Source organism: Daktulosphaira vitifoliae, unplaced genomic scaffold (genome assembly GCF_025091365.1).
Source record: "Daktulosphaira vitifoliae isolate Bord-2020 unplaced genomic scaffold, ASM2509136v1 Scaffold_5, whole genome shotgun sequence".
NCBI lineage: Eukaryota > Metazoa > Arthropoda > Insecta > Hemiptera > Phylloxeridae > Daktulosphaira > Daktulosphaira vitifoliae.
Window position 1 is genome coordinate 22,624,685 of NW_026099576.1, and position 21,404 is coordinate 22,646,088.

Here is a 21,404-nt window from a genome sequence, read left to right on the forward strand (position 1 = left end):
AACTTCCGAAATACTGGTTCATAAATACTGACCATCGTATTGTATACATTTTTCAAAAATATAAACTGAAAAACTATAGTGAACTATTTCTAGCTTTGATACAAAGCTAAAAAGGTATTGGTTTTATGATGGTGTGAGTTTTTAGTCATGTCTGTCCATGAAAGATCTTAGCTTTCATATGTCCGTTTTTGTTGATATATGCGATAAAAGAAGTCAAATTTAAATTAGTTATGTCTATCAGCACCATAAACACTATCAATTTTAAAAATAAAAAAATAACTGAAAATTATGATAGCCTAAAAAATGGGATCTTTAATAATTATTTTATTTGCGTTCTAGATCTTTTTTAACGAAAAACCAATTAAAAACCTGACTACAGGAAAGGATTCAATGAGACCACCACGCTTATAATAATTTTTTTTTACTGAATTTTTGAAAATGATCAGGAATGTTCGCATTCTTTATACCGATATCAAAATTAAAGTTTTTGAAGTGTATTATAGTTTAAAAAAAAATCCATTCCATAATTGTTCTACTGTAAGTAATCGGCCGTCAAGTAAAAAAAGTCGCAACTTTTACAAAAAAAAAAAAATACTATAATTATTATAATTTCTTTAAGCGAGGGAACAATATTTCAGCGATTTAATTACTATAAAAAATAATCACTGAAGCAAAATTGTCAACAAAATATGTTATTGATATTGTGTATCATTGGTTATATTATTAGGGCTAATATTTAAGGCTTTTATTTAATAAGTAACTTGTGTTTAACAATTGTAGACTATAATATACTATGTCGAAATTTTAACTATATTAGGAATTTTGCATAATCGCATTCGTTTGTAACTGTTGATAATTACTCGTTAATTCCCGTCTATCGACTATGTTAAATTTTTTTTACATACGAAACGAAGCGATAGATTTCCAAGCATTGGCAAAAAATAGTTCTAAAAAAATGAAATAATTAAACGTGTGCATTAATTTAGAGTTGTTGTGACATGAAACAAGCCAGGAACCAGAAAATATGGTCAAACCTGTTTTGAATAATGTTCTAAATAAAGTTGCCTTTAAAACTCGAACCCGAAATTAATCAAAAACTATTTCTATAATTTGTTTTGTCAGTCCAATTAACCTATGGAGTCTTCGCTATTGTTATTTTTATTACAATACTCATAATAGTATTTTTGAATTTATTATTTGATAAAAAGTAAAAAGCAGTCTGCACAATTTTATATAATTTTAAAAGAGGTATACTTTTGAAGTTTCATCGTCAAAGTTTAATTGAAAATAATTTTCGCAGGTACTTCACAATCGTTCGAAACCCTAGAGGTTCAATTTTTCGATGCAGCGTGGCCAAATCGTTGATGCTCATTTGGTTGGTGTCATTTGCAACTATGGTCCCACTATTGTTATATCAGCACATTGAAGTGGTTCAGGTTGGTCCGGTTCATTTGTACGAAGCGTGTATAGAAAAGTGGCCGTCTCGGGTAGCACAACAATCATTCACAGTGTGCTTGGCAGTCGCCCAATTCGTGTTGCCATTCACCACCATATCACTTATACACCTCAAAATATCATCCTACCTCACAGTACACCTAAAACATCCAGCGCCATCAAAGGAAATTAACTGCAGACGAGGTAAGTTACATTTATGGGAAAATTATTTTACTTGAATGTATTTGTAGTACACAATTTCCATAAATTTATTTATTTCAAATTCAATATATTTCAAAATAAAAGTGTTCACGAAAAATAAAATAATATTTTATGAGAAACGCTCAGCATAGTGGTTGTAATAAAAAAAAACTGTACAATTTTAAAAAATAGTTTTTAACTTATCATACAACCTTGTATACACAACAATACAAAAAAAGTATTTTTTAGTCTACAATAAAAGTAGTCACAAAGTGTACGAAAATGTTATTAAGATTAAACATTTTTCTGCTATTTCGTTTTGTTAATATTATTGTTTTTTAAACAATTTGACATATACAGATTATAAAATTAATGTTATTAAATTTATCAAAAAATGTGGTTTTTATTAAGCATTTTACCAAAGTTTAATCGTTTTTTCATCATATACACCATTGATTCAGCATGATAATATTTTAATAGAACAAGCGTATCTACTCATTTTTTGTTGGATATTACATCACTATGCAAATTAATTAATTCAGTTTTATTACTATTAGAGTGTTTCATTATAAATTATATAATTCATATTATTTGCATATTAATAATTTTAAGAACGACTAAGTTTTTGGATATGACAATCTCCAACTTATCTTTTCTAGTACATTTAACTTTTGCCACGAGAACAACAAACTTAATTAATGTTTAACAAATAATTCAGACATTGGTACAAATAGTATAATTTAACATCTACGACCATTATTCGTTTTTATAAATAAGTTATGTCCAATTCAAATTTTAATTTGTTTATCCAAGAATAAAATAACGATTTTAAAAACGAGTGTCCATTATGGACATTGAATATTATATTGAATAATCATTTTTAGCAAATGATAAGATAGAAATATAAATGAATTTTCTTTTTACTAATCAATGAATTACTTTAATACGTTTTCTCTATTGTCGTTTTGAAAAAAATCTATATATAATAATAAGTCTTTAATAAAACAAATTTTAAATATCAAATTTCTTAAATTAAAATTATAAAGGAATTATTTTAAATTTAATTTAAGAAACGCATATCATTAAGAATGACAACTAAACAGTGCGCTAAGTACGTGAGATTTTTTTAAAATCGAATGGTGAACAAATTTATATTTTAATAATCGATCTTATTTTATGGCACACAGCGGAATTACAATTGTACAATTTTTTGATTTGGAAATTAATTCCAGGCTTTATCTTGGGTTTTTAAATTGTAATTTTTTTATTAACAGCAAAACTACGAAGGAAAAATTTTTTTTCAAATATTCAAAACTAATTGGCTTTTCAAGTAAAGCACCAACAATTTATTACTAAATTATGAAATAATTAGGCAATATTGAGTTATCCAGTTAGTATTTTTGAGAAACAAAGTTGTCACAAATTTTATCAATTTTTCAAAAATATCTTAACAAAATAATTGCTCAAACTAAAAATAGTAATTTTATAAAAAAAAAACACCATTTGACAGGTATAGTAATTGGATCTAAGTATTTCATTAGTCCTAGGAAGTTTTAGAAGTCCTGACTACAAAGAGAAAGTACATACAAATGTAATGATTACAATTGTTTTACAACTAACTAAGAGCTCGAATTATTTATCAAATACAAATATTTGTCATGACGACTATTTGAAACGATATATTTGTCTTTAAAAACTTGAAAACGTAGTGTGCGAAAAAACAAATCAATTTTCTACAGTTTTATTCATAAAATAAAATTTTTTGATATTAATAAATAGTCTTGGCTCTCAAAATATTAAAAATTTATGTACAGATTTTAATTGTTCGCTATGAATTCGAATGTATATATAGTATTGAATACTTTAGTATGTACATATAATATACTTTCCTAAAATCTTAACGCCTTAATATCATTTATAAAAGAAAAATAATAATGTTAAAAGTTAAATAAAACTAAAGAAAGCAATTACAATTCACTATTTAAACAGGCGGTCGGTACAATAGATAAAACTTAGGATAGTCATTTCCTTCAGTCGAGCGATAGTTTTTCATTGTACACGTTGTTCATACAAAAAATATATATTCATCTTATGAAATACTTATGCCAAGATAGCTATCATTTTTTATTACATTTAAGACTATTAAATGAATATAACCATTTTATAAATTCTTAAATTTAAGCGTATATTAATTCTGAAAAACAATAGCAAAGTTCTTATTTTGATAAATATTTAATAAGTCGAGTGTAAAATGGATTCACTTCACTATAACATTCAAGTTATGATAACATCAGTTAATGTTGATTTTTTGCTGAATTATAAATCCGTTCGTCAGTTCACTAAAAACCGTCATTAAGTTAAATACGTAAATAAAAAATTCAGATTAACCACTTTCGTTATGAAACTATTTTTTCCAAATATTTTTCTACTGTCTACACTATCATATCAAAACATCTATTAGTCAAAACATTTTAATAACACTATTGTGCGTTTTAATATGCAAAAAATATTGAATATCAGCGTAAAAACAATGCTTTGTTTATGTGGGGAAAATATTTTGATGGGAATTATATGAAAATATTTATTTTTTAATTTTTGCCAAAGCGATAAATTTAATAAAGTTACAGCCAATACTTTTTTGTATAGTCTTTCTTATTTTATTTATAGTAACCGAATTAATGATACCTAAATTAATCCGCAGCATACTGAAAAACACGTTCGAAAATAAAATGTGACTAGTTCTTGAAAAACTATACCCATAAAATGGTTATTAATTAATTTTGGCATAGGTATGATGTGCATAATACAGTTGATCGTCGATAATTAAATGAAATCCGATACGCTATAACTAATCACGTATCACACATGACCAATAAAAATATTATTTTAATTAAAAACGTAGGGTTAAACTGAGTTTATGATTTCAACAATGTGATAGTATTCTTAAGTTCTTTGAAAACGTTTGTCAAAACGCACCTCAACGTTTAACTTGTGTTATTAGCGCACATGCGAGTGTTACTATAAAATATGATTTAGAGTAATACGTTGATCCCACACAGTTCTACAAGAAAAAATCACTAGCATTAGTTTTTATATGGCATTTATTTATCCTTTGAAACCGGGCTCAATAATATGTATATTTACTGCTTACCGACATCAATCGGATCACATTGGTTTGTCAGTTCTTATTTCTTAGAACCTAAAACAAACACTTGGCTTTACACGAGCATTCGAACATGGACGGCGATTGTATTTTATCTAAAAGAAACCATCACAACTGACGTGAAGTGTATGTACTCAAAATCACGTGTTATACGCAATTTTCTGTTTTATAAAGTGTATGTGCGACGCAAAAATGCGACGTCATTTGTGTATTTGAACAATGACTGTAAATATTCATCTATCATGTTCGCCATTGCTTACTACGTTCAATTCCCCGGTCGGTTACTAAAAGCTTTTTTTGCGTATTAAAAGCGTCAAAATTTAAATGAAAAAAAAAATCCTAAAATATTTTTATTATAGTAGGATAAATGAGAGTTTGCATATAAACGTGCATTAATCAGTATAGTGTTTTTGAAAATTAGAATGTTACACCCGTAGGTTAACAGAACCCCTCGTAAGTACTTTTTGTAAACGTTTTCGTAATTTCATTACAAACAAAACTTTATAAAACGAAAGGTACATCCAATAACTTGCATTATTAATATGTTATTACATGCATAAAATTATCATATTTTATAAATATGCCCCTTCTTTGCTAAATATCGTTCCAATAAAACTTATGCGTTAAAACGGTTATTGTTCAGATTTAGATTTATCTTATTTTTTTTTATCTCGATGAACAGATTCAAACGTGTTGAAAACACTAAAAATGTCAACATTTATAGTGATCGTATAGAACATTTTAAACGTTGAATGTTTAAGTCTTTATTCATATTTTAAATAGATTTTTTTTTTAACATTATTTTTAACAACGGTGCAATAAAATACTACTCTGGTGGTCCGGTAACTAAAGAGATTTATTGTTTTAACGTGTACTCACACTATATATAAATTGTTTCTAATTAAGAAATTTAACCTCTTAATGCGACCTGATTGGGTTACAACGCAAAATTTTCGCTCTCAACAAAACCTAAAATAATTCCACTAGTTTTTATTACAAAATTTTTCCCTCCTTAAATATGTCCTAGTGTATATTTATACAGCTTTTAATGTAAAACGTGTTGCGCGTAGGTATTCCAAACATGCTACATTAAATATACTTAAGTATTTCGGTAATGCTACAACATAGCATTAGAGATTTAACCCATTTTCTAGGAATAATGACATGTTATTCGCCCAACCATATTAAAAGTTGACCTCGTGACCCATTAAATAAAACCACAGGGGAACTTTTATTTAATATTAAACATTATTTATATACGGTAATACGAGCAATAGATTTTTATTCGGCTAACAATGGAAATTTTATAATGGTATCATAAATAACTTTGATATAGAATTATTACTTACTTGTATTTCTGATACATTGAAAAAGTACAATGTTTCTACTCAAGTTGTTTTTAATGAATCAAAAAATTACTCATGTATTACATTTCACTTAATCTCTCGTTGCGTGTTATTTAAATACAACAGGCCATGTTGATTATACGTAAGCAATCATTGTTTAGCAGTATTTATATAATATAATATGACTTATGATAACGTTACAAAAGTGTTCCAACTAAAGCTTACCGCGTGACGTTTGCGTTGACAGAAAATAAAAGCGAAACAATATTATACCCTGTTGAGTTTTTTTATTACAAGTTTAAATTACATGTAGTTTACGTTAGGACTTTGACGAAATAAATTTAAATTAAAAAATTATATATTCGTAGACACTACTTTATTTTGACGAATTTTTAGTATTACTCTCTGTAAAATTTTACAAGATTGCAGGAAAAAATAATAACTCTGATAGATAATATGAATACTGGTTTTGACATTTTACACGAATAAACGCCGCATTTGAATCTTTTGACACTAAAGTTGTGTCAAATCTACAAAGACTTTTTAGTTTCTTAAATCGTATCCTCCGGCGTATAATTTAAAACTTAAAAAATAAACGCGCTATCACTTTTGAAAATTATTTGGTGTTGCGTTGGTTAACATTCACACAGACCGTCAAGTATCATGTTTGAAAAAGAAAAATTGTGACAGAATTTGCATAGTTACCATAAAATTGAAAGTGAAACTATAAAATGAGTTACAACTTAAAGTGTAAATGGAAGTTCAATAAACCGTATCTATGAATTCTACGAATTTGTAAATGGAAATATTAATAAATCTAAAAATAAAATGTGCGTCAACTTGTCAAAGGCGTGTAAAGAATTTTCGGCTTGTGATAAGAGTGAAATAAGTCGATTTCGTTTGTTGTATGCTGTTGACATTTTTATTTTAAAATACCAAAGCGCCATGGCAGGTCCGGACAATAGAACTAGTCTGTAAGCCGTGTAAATACGAGTACAACTCGCATATGTTCACAGGAGTTCTTCGTAAAAAAGAGAAAAAATTTGGGGTGTTGTACAATCAATATGTACAATTGTTTTTTTAACGTTACGAATTCCGTGTCATTGTTGTGAATTCAAAAGTAAAATGCCAAATGCGAAAACAGCCATTAACCAGATTTTATATACTTCAATTGTCAAAAAGGATAAAAAATAAAGGCTTAATATTTATTATTTTTTCACGACAATAATAATTGAGTTACGGGTATTTCAACAATTGAGTCGTAATGCGTTTCCAGCATTTTTCCAAGTAAAAAACATAATAGTGACGAATAGCGGCGCAATAAAAAGTTCGTTGGATGATACGTCGTCTTTCCGGAAACTCATAAACGAGTCGCCGCAATGACGAGACTCGGTATTATAATAATTCACAATGGGGTTCAATGGTGTTTCATGAATTTTCTGTAATTTTGTCAACTGTCCCTGGGGAATGGTAGCGCATTGACGGCCGGGGTTATCGTTCGAATATAACAGCAATAATATTTTGATGGTTTGATTGCCGATCGCGTTCATGTACGCACCTTTAAACCATGCAAATAAAATTACATTTTAATAAAAGCTTATAAAAACCGAACTTTTTATATGTCACACGACAAACAAGCATTAAACGCCGAGATTTGGCTTGGGAATAATACTCGTTTTGTACCCTCCGTACGGTGTTCCCATGCTATCACATTTTTTCGGATAAAGTTTCCTCCGGATCTTGAGTCCTTAAAAGTGTTAAGGGTAAAAAGATTTCGAGTTTGAACGAACGCGATATTTTATAGGCATGCGAACAAGACATATTTCATATTTTATCATACACGCCGAAATGCGTGCACATTCAGTGTATTATTATTTCCGATATCAATGATGGAAAAACCTCTTTAAGATAACAAACATATAAATATGAAGCAATGTTCAGTGGAATAACAGTAGTGTGTATCGACGGAAAACTGAAACAGATGTTGTCATACACAGAATCAGCAAAGAGCAATTGATTACTACTACACAAACATTTGTTCTTATATAAATTGTATAATGTGCATGATACTTTGTACGGTAATATTTTAGTTGAAGCGTACGAGTTACACTGATGTAGAAGTGAAATATTAAACTAAAATATAAATAACCGTTGCCATCTTGTGTTTCAATGTGAAAGTGTTAGGAAAAAAAGTTGAAATCAAATATTCAGTAACCATTCTTCTGGAATCGCACACGCACGTGTCACGTATGACAGTCTCAGAATTAATATGTTACTATACACTCGGAGCTCATAATTTTTTAAATAAAAAGCAAGATAACAACTTTTTCAAAATTTAAGATGAAATATTTTTTTTAATACAATGTGCGTTCAATAATTTTTAAATTACAACGTATTATAGTTGAGCAATTATTGTATATGTATTTTTTACTTGTTTTCATTGTACTGACTTCCGTAAAAAATGTCTACATTTATTTAAAGTTGGAAAAATTAAATGTTTTAATTGATGTAACTTTTAATTCAAATTTTAAAAGGTTTTCAAATTTAAAAATTTTCACGGACATAAAATCATTTTCCACGAGATAGCGTTATTTAGGTCTATTCACTTGTGCAGTAGTTTAATGTAACATGTCTTTACCTAACATTAATAATCTAATGACTATAAGACCCAAACTTCTTATCATTTCTTTAATCATTTACCGCTGTTAGAATAAAAGACTTAGGTCTATAAATTTTAACTTCGACTACATGGCGTTTATAAAATACATTAATATTATAGTTTTTAATTCAATATCACTTTTACAAATTTCAACAGTTTGACGACACATTTATAAGGTTAAGTCAAAAGGAACTATTGAATATAAACAATTTCCATGTAGTTTTGTATCAGGTAATCCGCGTTGCAATAAAACACTTACCAAGTTTCATATATAATTTCCATTATATTATCGTACACTCATATTTTGAAGTATTCATTTAGGATAAGTAAGCAGCGTACATCACAATTTTAATGCAATTTTTAAATGTTATTCTCTAATAGTCACTATCTAAGTGTTAACCCTCTTAGCTGTTAAAAAGTCGATAAAAATCTTTCAACGTTTTTAATGGTTAAAACACACTAATTGATATTGGTACTAATCGTACAACGTGTAATACGATTTCGTTTATCATTCGAAGAATTTGTACGATTAAGCCAAAACTAATGATTTTTATATAAGATTTTTGGTTTTCCTCGCTATAAGATACGATTAGAATTTTTACATGTGGTACTTCAATACATATATACATAAATCGAAAAGTATAAACTCAGAGAAAAGATTTATTCAATTCAATGCGTGCATTGCTTTCAGATAATAACATTATTTATAAACTACAAAAAATATCAAGTAATTTTTTTTTAACGCTCTTCCAAGAAATATATGAAAACCATAAAAAAATATACATTTCAAGATACTATGTACAACACACGCAGCTCGCGTACTTTTTTCGGTCAAAATACCAACTACCGTAAAAAATACAAACCGCTGACTTAAGGCGACAGCATTGAAATGATAATTCAAATCAAGGGCGTTGTCGATAAATAGTGAAAATGTATTGCATTGGAATGTTTAATTCAACAAATGGAAGTATTGTGTTTCGACATTGCGCAATCATTTTATTAGGTTCAAAGTTTCCTAGTATAACTTCAATTAATTAGTTACATTCAATTAATATGATTTGTAGTGCTTCTTAAAATTCGTCCATGTCGATACTATTTCTATATTGTTCGTAAAACTATGAATTTTAAATTTCTTGTTGAAATTTTTAGAATAATTTATTGATGAAATAATTTTTCCTATAATTTTTACTTGTGTACAACTAACAATACGCTTTTGACGAAGCAAGTTTAATTATAATTATTAGAGTTAATGTAATTATTATTATTTAATTTTATAATATTATTAAATAGATTAGTGTAATCGGCTTGATTGATTTTCTTATTACTAAGAAAAATATTGGACGCCAATTAAAGAATATTTATGAAACTGTTATTTTCTAGTAACAAAAGAAAATACTTTATTATTTTTATGTTTTATTTATATTATTTTCTTTATAATTACATATTACGACAGCTGACCGCACCTTACAATTTTCTTTAATATTAATGTTTTTTATTTTTTCTGAAGTATAACGCGGCTCACAATAGAATGTTGTAGTTTGTTCTTCTCAAAGATTTTTACACTTAAAAGTTCTGCAAGGCAGGTCGTTACTCTTTATCCAAAAAGGAAATAGAGGCTTATTTTTATTGAAAAGTCTCTCGCTCAGTAAACAAAGCTGCTCGTGACCGAGATGTGAGCCGATAACAGTTCACATTTGGCACTTCTGTTTTATCAACTCAGCCATACGGTCATCCTTAAAGTAGAAAATAATTATTTTCACAAAAATAAATACTATATATTTTACTAAATGTCTTCATGGTTATGTATTGTGCTGTTTTCGCGTAATTTTTAAAAACCTCTAATTGATCGAGTAAAAACTTTCGTTGACAATTGAATCAAAATTTCTTTTAAACTTATCCATGCGAAAAACAATAATACGTCTTGAACACTTTTTCATTCTCAATTAAATGACACTTAAAACTGTAAAAACAACTCAAAGATTGTAAATGTTCTTAAGCTAACAAATTTATTGCTATTCTTAGCATTAACACGAACAGATTACACTCGTATACTCAATCATAAATTTTCCTAATACGTTTTAATTTCTTATATATTTCACTCGAAATCGAGCAATATTATCAGTAAATACTAATGTACTTTAATGTTAAACTTTATTCATATATACGCAAAATATGTGAACCAAAAAATTAAAAGATTTGAATAATAACAACTTTTTTTATAAGTAACAATTAGATTACTTTTTCAATAAATGATAATAATTAAATGAGTATTTATTTATTTATAGGAGTTAGGATTCATTAATAATTAACTAATGAACTGTGTACGTTATAGCAAAAAGTCTTTGTGTTCCCTATTTTTATTTATTTGAGCATAAATTTAATAGGTTTTCGCTGGTAAAGCTCGATATAATCCCTAAAAAAATACGTTAGAATCGTAGAGAATTCTCGTGAAGTGTCCAAATCTTATAATTAATGACTGCTACCTAAATACAATAAAGTAGAAAAAATATTGTCGATGTGCCAAAGAATTTCAAAGGGTATAGATACGGGATTAAGTATAACGTGAGTGTCAATTCATTCAATTTCATCATATCTACCATTATTTTTTCACGTGTAGTAACGAAAAAAAATCATTTTTAAAAGCATAAAAATTTTTACATTGATTCGCTTTCTAAGTAATATGATTACACGGCGCACCGTATCTGCAAATTTACTGCATAGTGGAGTGCATTATTGTTTTGCTGTATTTAATTTATGTTAAAACTGATTATATTTTGTGTAACTTTACCAATTCAACATTTACTTCGTTATATTTAAATAGGTAACTGTGATAAAATCACTATATCGCGTGTATGGACGTTCTAAAACTCGTTTAAATATTTAATCGTGTAAAACTCAACGCGATTTTTAAATGTCTGATGGTTAACACCAAAAAAATCTTTCACATGCAAAACAAACAACTTTTTTAATGTTTTCGAATTATTTTTATGTTAAAAGCTGTTAAATTTTTTAAGTTTTAAACCCACACTGGTAGTTTTTACTCTGAAAGTCATGCACTCCGTGTAAACACGTTTTGTTATACAATTTGGGTTGATAACCTATAAAAAGTATAGCTGTTCCTAATTTATTATTGTAAAACTACCGTCCGTCTAACAAATCGTAGACAACGCCCAGTATTAAAGGCTTAATGAATTTCGGTTCTCATAAGAAATATACGCTACAGTTATTATAATTACTTATGCAAACCATATTTTAATAATTGCTAATTACCATAATAACGTCCAAACATGTTTTGTAGTCAACAAAAATTTTACAAAACTCTTTTTGTTGCTATATAAATCCAATTAAAAAATAAATTAGTTGTTACGTACATTGTTAAGATCATGAAATTAAAATAAAAAACACTTAAAAATTATACAGTCGTATCGCAAATTATACTAACTATAATATATTCTTTTACTCTTTGTAAAATTTTATTAATTATTAATTAACTCGTGACTTTTGAAATGAGTTCTCTTTCTATCTTATAAAGTTTCTTATGATAAAGTTTATTAACACAAGACTTACAGCCAAGGATTCTTGTTTAACTTCAATGAGCTTAAAGATTTACTTAAAGACAAAAGATTCTTACAATTATAACGAAGTAAGTATCTCTAAAGCTGCAAAATATGTTAGTCAAAAGTCGAAGATACCGTATTGTTTTGGAAAAACTCTTTAACACTTATTGAATTATGAACTCTAAAAATACTTAAACATTAAACAATAAACGACAATGTCTGAGTCCATATCATATTTATAAAAGTTGTATTATACATCCAAAGTTTTTTTTATTAAATCTCTTTACTAAAATAGCAGTAAAACTGAGAAAAAATATAAAAACTGATATTTAAAAGAATTAATTCATTTTTACCTACTCCATAAAGTCTTAGAATTTTTTAATTTGAACATTAAATATTTTCATATAACTAAAATAAAATAAAATAGAAAATTATAATCTAAAAAAGACTAAGATTTTTCCAATTATACTTAAATTTATTTTATAAGTAAGATGATTGATATTCAAATAACACCCACTTATTTGGTGCATATTTTAATAAGTTATATTATAAATAAGGGCGTGGTGTGACGTGGTGGTCACATTAGTTGTTGACAAAACTCTAGTGTTAAGCCGCGCCTACTGCTGTAGGTGAACGGATGGGTGACCATGCGTGCGCTTCTACGGTGGCGAAAAAGCACCATGGGTCCCAGTGCGGAAGGCAAAAGTACAATTATAAATAAATACCATAAATTTATGATAAATTTAATGTAAAAATTAATATATTCTTCAATTGTGTTGAAGCATTATATAAATAAAATATTTGAATTAGTTTCGTTAATATTTTGCATTCTCTAAAACGGTTCAGACAATTTTATATTATTATATACCACATAAATTAGAACTTATATAGAACTATATAAAAATTAACTCAATTTAATTTATTTTATAATAATAATTTTAGTTTTTGGACTTTTCTTTTTAAAATTTTTTTTTTTTTTTGCTATTGATCACAACTTTTTTTATATTGTCAAAAGTATTTTTTTCCATTGAAATATTAAATTCAAAAATGACTGCAAAAAGATTGAAAAATATATTTGTAATTGTATTCATTGTCATAAATAGTCTCAAAGACAATCTTTACAAAATTCTCAAAAATCTATATTAACTTGATATTACATTTTAGTACCTTTATTTGACTTTTATTTAATATTTTCTATTTTGTAATAAGTTTTAATTTTAGTTTTAGTTCTTATCGAGCTGGACATAATGCCCATGCACTCAGACCTGTTGGTCTATTGTGCGCACCCCATACCGAAATGTCTTGATTCAGTTTACCCATCTAAGTGTTATTACATTATGCTTATCATTATATAATAGTGAACCATCAAGTTACCCCTATGGATGACCAAAGAGTCCTGTCTTTCCGGCGAAATTAAGTATCTCTCTGAGTCTTGGGTTTTTAATATCTTCTTTTTCAGGAAAAGGTTTACTCAAGTAGTTTGATTTTAGTGTGGACAAAGCTTCACATTCGCACATAATGTGAAATGAGTCTTCCTTTTCTACTCCACACTGCACATGGTGATTCCGATACCCCCATTGCGTAAAGATGTTTAAGCAAGTGACAATGTCCTGTCAGTAGATTAGTCAAAGTGCTTATTTGATGTCTAGTCATGCTATCAAGATCACCCAGCTGTAGACCGTGGTTCTTGATAAACATTTTGGATTGTCTAGGTACTACCAAGTACTTCCAAATTTTCCTGAGTTGTTCTCTGCTCCTTTCCTGACTAGAAAGTCAGCATTTTCATTTCCAGTGACACCTTTGTGTCCTGGTACTCACGCTAGTGTAACTTTGTTGAACCTCGATAGTGATTCTAAAGTTTTCCTGCACTCGAGGACAAGCTTTAAATTCACCTGGTCATTACAGAGTGCTTTCAAAGCTGCTTGACTATCACTTAAGATAGTTATCTTCCTATTCTTGTATACCAGCAGATTCTGTATTTTGTAATAAAGTATAAGTCAAATGAAAGCTAATTTCTTTCTTAATTATTTACACAATTTGGTAAAATATGAAAATTAAATAATTTAATTTTTATGGCTTCAAAATAAAATTTTGATTCCGCAATTCGAATCTTCTCAACGAGTAGAATATTTTAAATTCAATAGTTGAGAAAAACAGAAAAATGTATAATTTATTATTGTTTATCTGAAACGTTATCTAGTCTATTATATTTGCTTTTAAGGTAACCTATATGAATTATTTTAACTAGAACTCCAGTTTTTTCTTTGATTATTATACAAATTTTTGTTGTTAATGTAACTTCTATTATTAAAAATACCAAAATTTACTTAGTACTAAAATAACAATTTCTTCTATTTAATAAAAAATCAAAACATTGAAATGATTTTAGGGCTGTGTTCCAAAAGTTGATACGTTATTTTTCATACAAGTAAAAATTAATTTAAAATTTCAACAATTTCTAATGCAAATTGACATTTTTAATAAGTAAATAAACATTTTTGACAAAATTAACTTACATTTTTTCGACAAAACGATAAAAGATATCATTTTCTAGAAAAATTATAAAAATCACATTTCTGTGACTTATCAACTATTGCCTAGAAGCAACAGAATTTTTAATTTTTACATAATCGTTTTTATATAATCTTCTCAGCATAATGATTCTAAGGCATTACCAAGAGAGAGAGCTTGGTTTACTTTTTTATAACTTATGTAGTCTGGGGTCATCACATTTTACTTCAGACACATATGATTTTTTTCAATATTTATGAGCCAGGATGTGAGAATTTAACACTTTGGGAGTAAATGGAATAAATTATAGCACTAGCTTCGATATTTGACATAATGCAAATAAAACATGATGGTACAATAAATATTTTTACATCCTATCGCGAAAACAACTTAATTCCTATCATCGAGCAACTTTATAAATATTGTTGTTCAATAGTTGCTGGTGAATAGATTTTATTGAAGCATGAAATATAATGAAAATCAACTGTATAATATAATCCATCGATGAATATCCGTTTGTTTTGCGTACGTTAATGTAAACCAAATAACAAATTATCACTATACAAGGGAAAGGTTATTCTCCTACACGGTTTTATTTTATCACATAAAATCCATTTGCGTTCGACGGCATTGTGTTAACCCTAACTTATGCAAATGACGTTGTTTATTTGTGCCTGTACATGTGCATTTTGGTAGGTATACAAAAGTTTTTGTATAAATAAAAAGGTCTCCCGGGAGCTTCGGAGACATAAGTTCTTTCCGGTACAAACTCAATGTCGTTTATCTTTTTTCGTGTCTAGGATCGACTTTGGCAAATGGTTTATTATGTGCCGATGCAGCCGAGTCTATTCGATGACCCCGAAAAAAAACTTAATTTAAAAAACAATAGAGTCCTGCTAATCACCGTCTGTCAATGGCGTTAATAAATATTTATAGTTTCCAAGAAAACAAATGGAGTACTGTAATTTATCAGTTTTTTTTTCAATCCAATTTATGCACGCAAGACTTACATGCTTCTTTTGTATTTTGTTTTCTCAAGCACTAGATTACTAGCGTGTTTTATGTATTTTGTTTTAGTTTGGATATATGTAGGCCGTTATTGTGCTAAAATATAGGTCACGAGTCTTTGCCCTTTCTAGAGTAATTCTAAATATCAGCCATATAACAATGCATTATGTTAAACAATATAATAGTAAGCGACAAGAATATGAATCGCTAAATTTTTGTGCCCTACATAATTTCAACGAGTACTAATAAAAAACTCAATAAGGTCAACGAAACAATGTCACTTTTCATAACTTTTTAGTATGAATAAGTTTCCTAGTTTTCGTTATTTGAAGGCACTATGGAAAAGTTATACAATAACTAATTTACAACCATTTCAATTTATTTTAGCAGGAATACAATCTTTGCACTTTAAAAAATTTATTTGACTCGAAACGATTACATCTGAAAAGGCTTTTTCGATCTTCCAAAATAAAGTGTAAGCTCTAAGTTCATTGACATTGTAATCAATTGATTATTTGAAAAACATCGGAAAACTAAACATGTCTTCAATTTAAAATAAGACTAAAAACTACAACGCAAGTTAATTAATTAATATTTTTTAATTTAATAAACGTTTTTTATTAAAAAGTTTTTAAATTTTTTATTTTCTGATATATTTGCAGTAATATTGTGAACATGTAAAAAATTCTATTGATAAACTAATAAAAAAAATTAACTTAATGGATTGTTAATTACTTCTATTATGATAGAAAATAATAGTAATAAACATTTTAAACAGATAAACATTTTGTGACGCACAAAAAACTATAGTTTAATGTCGGTAATATTTTAAATAATTTATTTTTAAGCCTACAAACTAAGATTTATTATTTTTTTTTAATCACAAACAAGACAAACTTTCCAAACTCCCAAAAAAATTCGGTTGTAATATTCATGAACTTATTTGTTGAGCTTCAGAATGCACAAAAGTTTCTCTCGACGTCATAAACGTACACCGATAAGTAAAAAATTTTCTTAAGAAATATTTTATATCCCCCGAGCGTTACTCAAAAGAAAGCCATAATCTTTTCCGTCCAAACCCATTTTATTATTGTTTCGTAGCTTTCATGATTTAAAACGTGGCATTTCATATTTTTTACAGTTCGCAGAGAGCTGAGTAGGAACAAAAGGACCATGTGGATACTGACATCGATCGCCGTTGTGTTTGCATTGAGTTGGTTGCCGCTTACCGTGTTCACGCTTCTCGTGGAGTTCCAACCACACTTGATCAAGTCGCCCGATGTGCTCTACACGGTGTTTGCAATCGTCCACCTGCTGGCCATGTCGACCACTTGCACGAACCCTCTGCTGTACGGTTGGCTTAACACCAACTTCCGCAGAGACATCTCGGGCATATGCCGGCAAATGTGGTATTGTGGAGACCGCAAGCCTCCTCCGAGGCGCAAGCGGCATCCTTCCGTAGCCACCGACTACCGCGGTCCCAATGACAGGCGACCCGGGCCCGGGTCCGAAGTACCGTGTCGTCGACATCAGCACGACGCCGAGACTACCGGTCTGTCGATAGTGGTCAAAAGCGACCGTCGGTTCAGCACCAGTTACCTAACCACCTTGACAACTGTTACGTCCAGGTCGCAGCCGCCCACCAGCATGGGCCGCGTGGAAAACGTGTGAGCCCCACGTTAATCACAAGTTTATACATGTTTGATCTAGTCGGTTTGTATAAACAGACCATTGGTGTCTGCCGCGCTTACATATAGACTTATGTACAGTAATAAATATTTGTACCGAATTCGGTACGTGTGGTAAGGCTAAATTGGTTATTTTTCATCCAACTAATGTGAACTTTATTGTCGAAAGGACTACGGATTAATACTCACCTAGTAGAACTAACTCAGGCCCCTCGTTTTTCATTTCAAAGTAAATCTAGTTTGCGTTATGAAATTTTTACATAAATTAATAGATAACGATTTAAACACAAAACCGGAGCACATTTCCAATAATTAATTAACGTAACAATTTATTAATTGTGCTTTTGTTTCAAAAAAGACTATTAATAAGGAAAATTTGAATCATTAATTTTATTTTAGAACCGTTTGTTTTATTCTTCTTCAAAATAATACCTTTCAAGTTTTACATCATTTATACAAGAATAGTGATCATTTGAAATAGATAATTTTATTTCGATTTCATTAATTTTGGGGTTCTTCTAAACAAATCCCATAGAAAAGTCCCAATAAAATACAATTAAAGTGACCCTTAGAAATGAATCGACAAAATAAATGCGTATTTATTACATTATTTTTAGAAATATGTATATTTACACTGTTCAAGTTTTTGAAGTCTTGGAACTCAGTACGCAAGCATGCGTTTTTTACGCCTTTCTGACAAATAATTTTTTTTCTTTAATGTATTAAAAATTGTTAAAGTAAATCCTTTGAAAATACCATTTTAGAATAGTAAGGAGGTCGAATTTCTCGTTTCACGAGTATTATATATTTATTTATATTGTATTTGGAAATATCGAGATACAAAAGTTAAAGCCAACGTTACTTCATCTTAGACTCTCAGAAGGTTATCAATAATATCGGTTTTTAAAATGTAAGTAACCCATATTTATCCTTAGTCATTAAAAAAAAATATACATTTACCTATTGGTTTTTAAACAAGTAGTCAAAAAATCCGTTGTGTCATTACTTAATGCCATTATTTATTATATAGAGTGTTCAGTAAATAAGGAAACAGGTTAATTGTTACAAACAATGAAACCCGTTTTCTTATTTACTGAACAGACTATATTTTTACTGATAAATCACGATTTTCAAACTTTTTAAGATTTATTTATAAAAACATTTTTTGGGGGGTTCGTTGTTATTTTTCTAATAAATTAAAAAACAATTTTAATCAATAATTCAAAATTATGCCAACAGGTATTCAACCGAAACGTCAAGCACACTGTTATTTTATTAAACGAAATAAAATATATTCGTAAACAATATTACATTTTCCTTTTTGAACAACAACTTTATTTTTTACGATACACGCGATTAGAATAATTTATAGTCCTCTCGACAATATTATTGTTTGTATTTTGACTGAATAGCGATAAATACTTTGACTGTAGTTTTTGTTTAAAAATAATGTTGTCGAATCTGTAAATAATTTAGTTATTAAGTACTTACATTCAGCAATTCCATGTGTAATTTCTTAATTAATTAAATAGATGATAAATAATTATATCTCATTGTAATAGTTGACATAAAGTGTACATTACGTAGATATTATATAATTAAATACGGCTAAAGACGTCTAGAGATCAATACGTACTTAGACATTTTGTTGCGATTATACAATACCTGTTAATTTATAATTTGTACAGCTCTCAATCCAAGAGCAATAATATATTGGAATTAAGGGAAACGGACAATCTTGGGACCATATTACAATCATGTTTTTATCTCCATTTCAAGAGTGTTTTATTATTAAAACTAAATCAAAATGTCATTATTGATTTTTACCAAATTAAGTATGACTTTATATACTTATAAAATACCTTTTTTTACTTTATTATACTATACTTTATAATCCTATACAAGGTGTTCAGTAAGTAAGGAAACAGGTCAATTGTTACAAATAATAAGAGTAATAAAAAGCCCATTTTCTTACTTACTGAACATCTTATATAATGTTAAATGATGACAAGGTAATAATTTTTTCATTAGGCTTTCAATAAAACGAATTGCTTTTATTATTATTTATTTTAAGCTGACCTTTGGCTGTTTGTGACGGAAAATTATGAAATTTCTTTTTCAAATATTAATTCTATTCAACAATTTCTACTACTTAATTACTGTAGACATATTTTTTATATTTACGAATTTTAGGTTTTTAATATATTTCAAAGAATATTATTTATTTTCAATATATTTTTTTATTTATTATGTATTGAACTATGTGTCTTGAATCAATAATTTTGTTTTGTTTCAGAAGCTATAACTTTATTAAAAACTATTCTAAAAATACCTAAGCTAATAGATTATTAAAAAACAGTGTCATATTATATAAAATTATAAGATTAATAATTAATATATCTTATTGAATAATTTAATAATATTTAATTTTTGTAAAATAACGTTTTAAAGTCTTGGTTATTATAATTATATTTTTTATCGTTACATAATAATCATAAAAATTATTATAGTTATTCTTGAAAACTTACTGCAGTATTGTAGCATTTAAAATAGCTTATTAATTATTTGATTTTAGTTCTTAAACTATACGAAACTACATTATAATTTTAGAAATATGCCCTCAACCAAACTTTTAGACCTAAATTGATAAATTATAAACAATTACAGGGTGATCTATTTATCATAACTACTCAATTTCTCCCAAATTAAATATTCAATATTATAATAATATTAAATAATTAATATTATTGCAATATTAAAAAATATATTGTTTTTTTATAATGACATTTTTTGTGAGGATAATGAGTTGTGATAAATGGGTCATCTTATGTGTGCAATGAACAAAGTAAAAATTATAAAATTAATTCTGTAAAATACTAGGAAAGAGTTTAAATCTGTAGAAAATAATTGAGTATTAATATTGAGACCATTTTTGTTTAACTACTGAGTATTTATGATTGGTGAAAAACGAAAATGTTATTACATTTGTTATTTGTACAAATAATTCTGTTTTTTATTTTATTTTTTTATTGTAAATAAGTCAAGTTATTAATTTAGACGGCAATCTAAATGATTCGTTTATATTATTAACAGTGTCATGTTTACTAGGCGTGTTAAGCTTAAATTACATTTTATTTATAATCCATTCTATATTAGATTAAAAATATGAACAGAAATAAGAAAAGTACTGAAATAGAAAGTGAATAAGAAATTGTGCTTAAATGAATGTGATAAATGACCAAGTACATAATATAGTTGGTCTAATTTGTCCTACGTTGTGTTAATTTATTTTCCTGTCATTAATTTTCTCTTGTCTCAGTAAAAATCGTTTATATTCCAAACATTTCAGAATACTTTATAATTTATTCCAAGGTATATTTTAGTGGAAAATTTAATTTCTATTTGATAATCTACAAAAAAGTATAGTATCACAAAAGGTAACAACTAATCATATTATTAAAAATCTACACTATGCAAGACTGTTCAAAAACATAATTTGGTATTTCGAGTATCTAAGGAAATTAATTGAAAAAGTGGCTTCACTTTTCAGCTCGTCATTTATAAAAACAAAAATTCATAATTTAATTAAAATAAAGTAATTTTATGATACAATTTTAATATTCGTATCAATTTGAATTAAATAATAAATACAGTTATAATTTGAAATAAAAAAAAAGCTATACAAAAAATAACAAGTGTATCATGTATTATAAAAATCCATGTTAAATAACATCCTACGCTTATAACGCCTACAATAAATGAAATTCAAATATCTGACACGACTTCAACAGTAATCTTATCATTAGACTGAACATCAGCTGTCTAATTTAATATTAT

The 21,404-nt window shown here is 27.8% G+C and overlaps 1 protein-coding gene and 1 long non-coding RNA gene across 2 annotated transcripts in view; one reads left to right on the plus strand and one right to left on the minus strand.

Moving 5' to 3' along the window:
- LOC126906931 (neuropeptide Y receptor type 5-like) overlaps positions 1-20,864 on the plus strand; it is a 42,104-nt gene extending 21,240 nt beyond the window's left edge. The window contains exons 3-4 of the mRNA XM_050687880.1: positions 1,301-1,638; positions 17,021-20,864. Coding sequence (XP_050543837.1) covers positions 1,301-1,638; positions 17,021-17,550 — 868 coding nt within the window. The 3' untranslated portion in view covers positions 17,551-20,864. The remainder of the gene's footprint in view (positions 1-1,300; positions 1,639-17,020) is intronic.
- Positions 1,180-5,221, minus strand: LOC126906932 (uncharacterized). Its single transcript, XR_007704386.1, has 2 exons — positions 4,787-5,221; positions 1,180-1,595 (listed from the first exon to the last, which is right to left on the minus strand). It is a non-coding gene; the product is annotated as an uncharacterized LOC126906932 (long non-coding RNA).
- Positions 20,865-21,404: the final 540 nt, after the last annotated feature.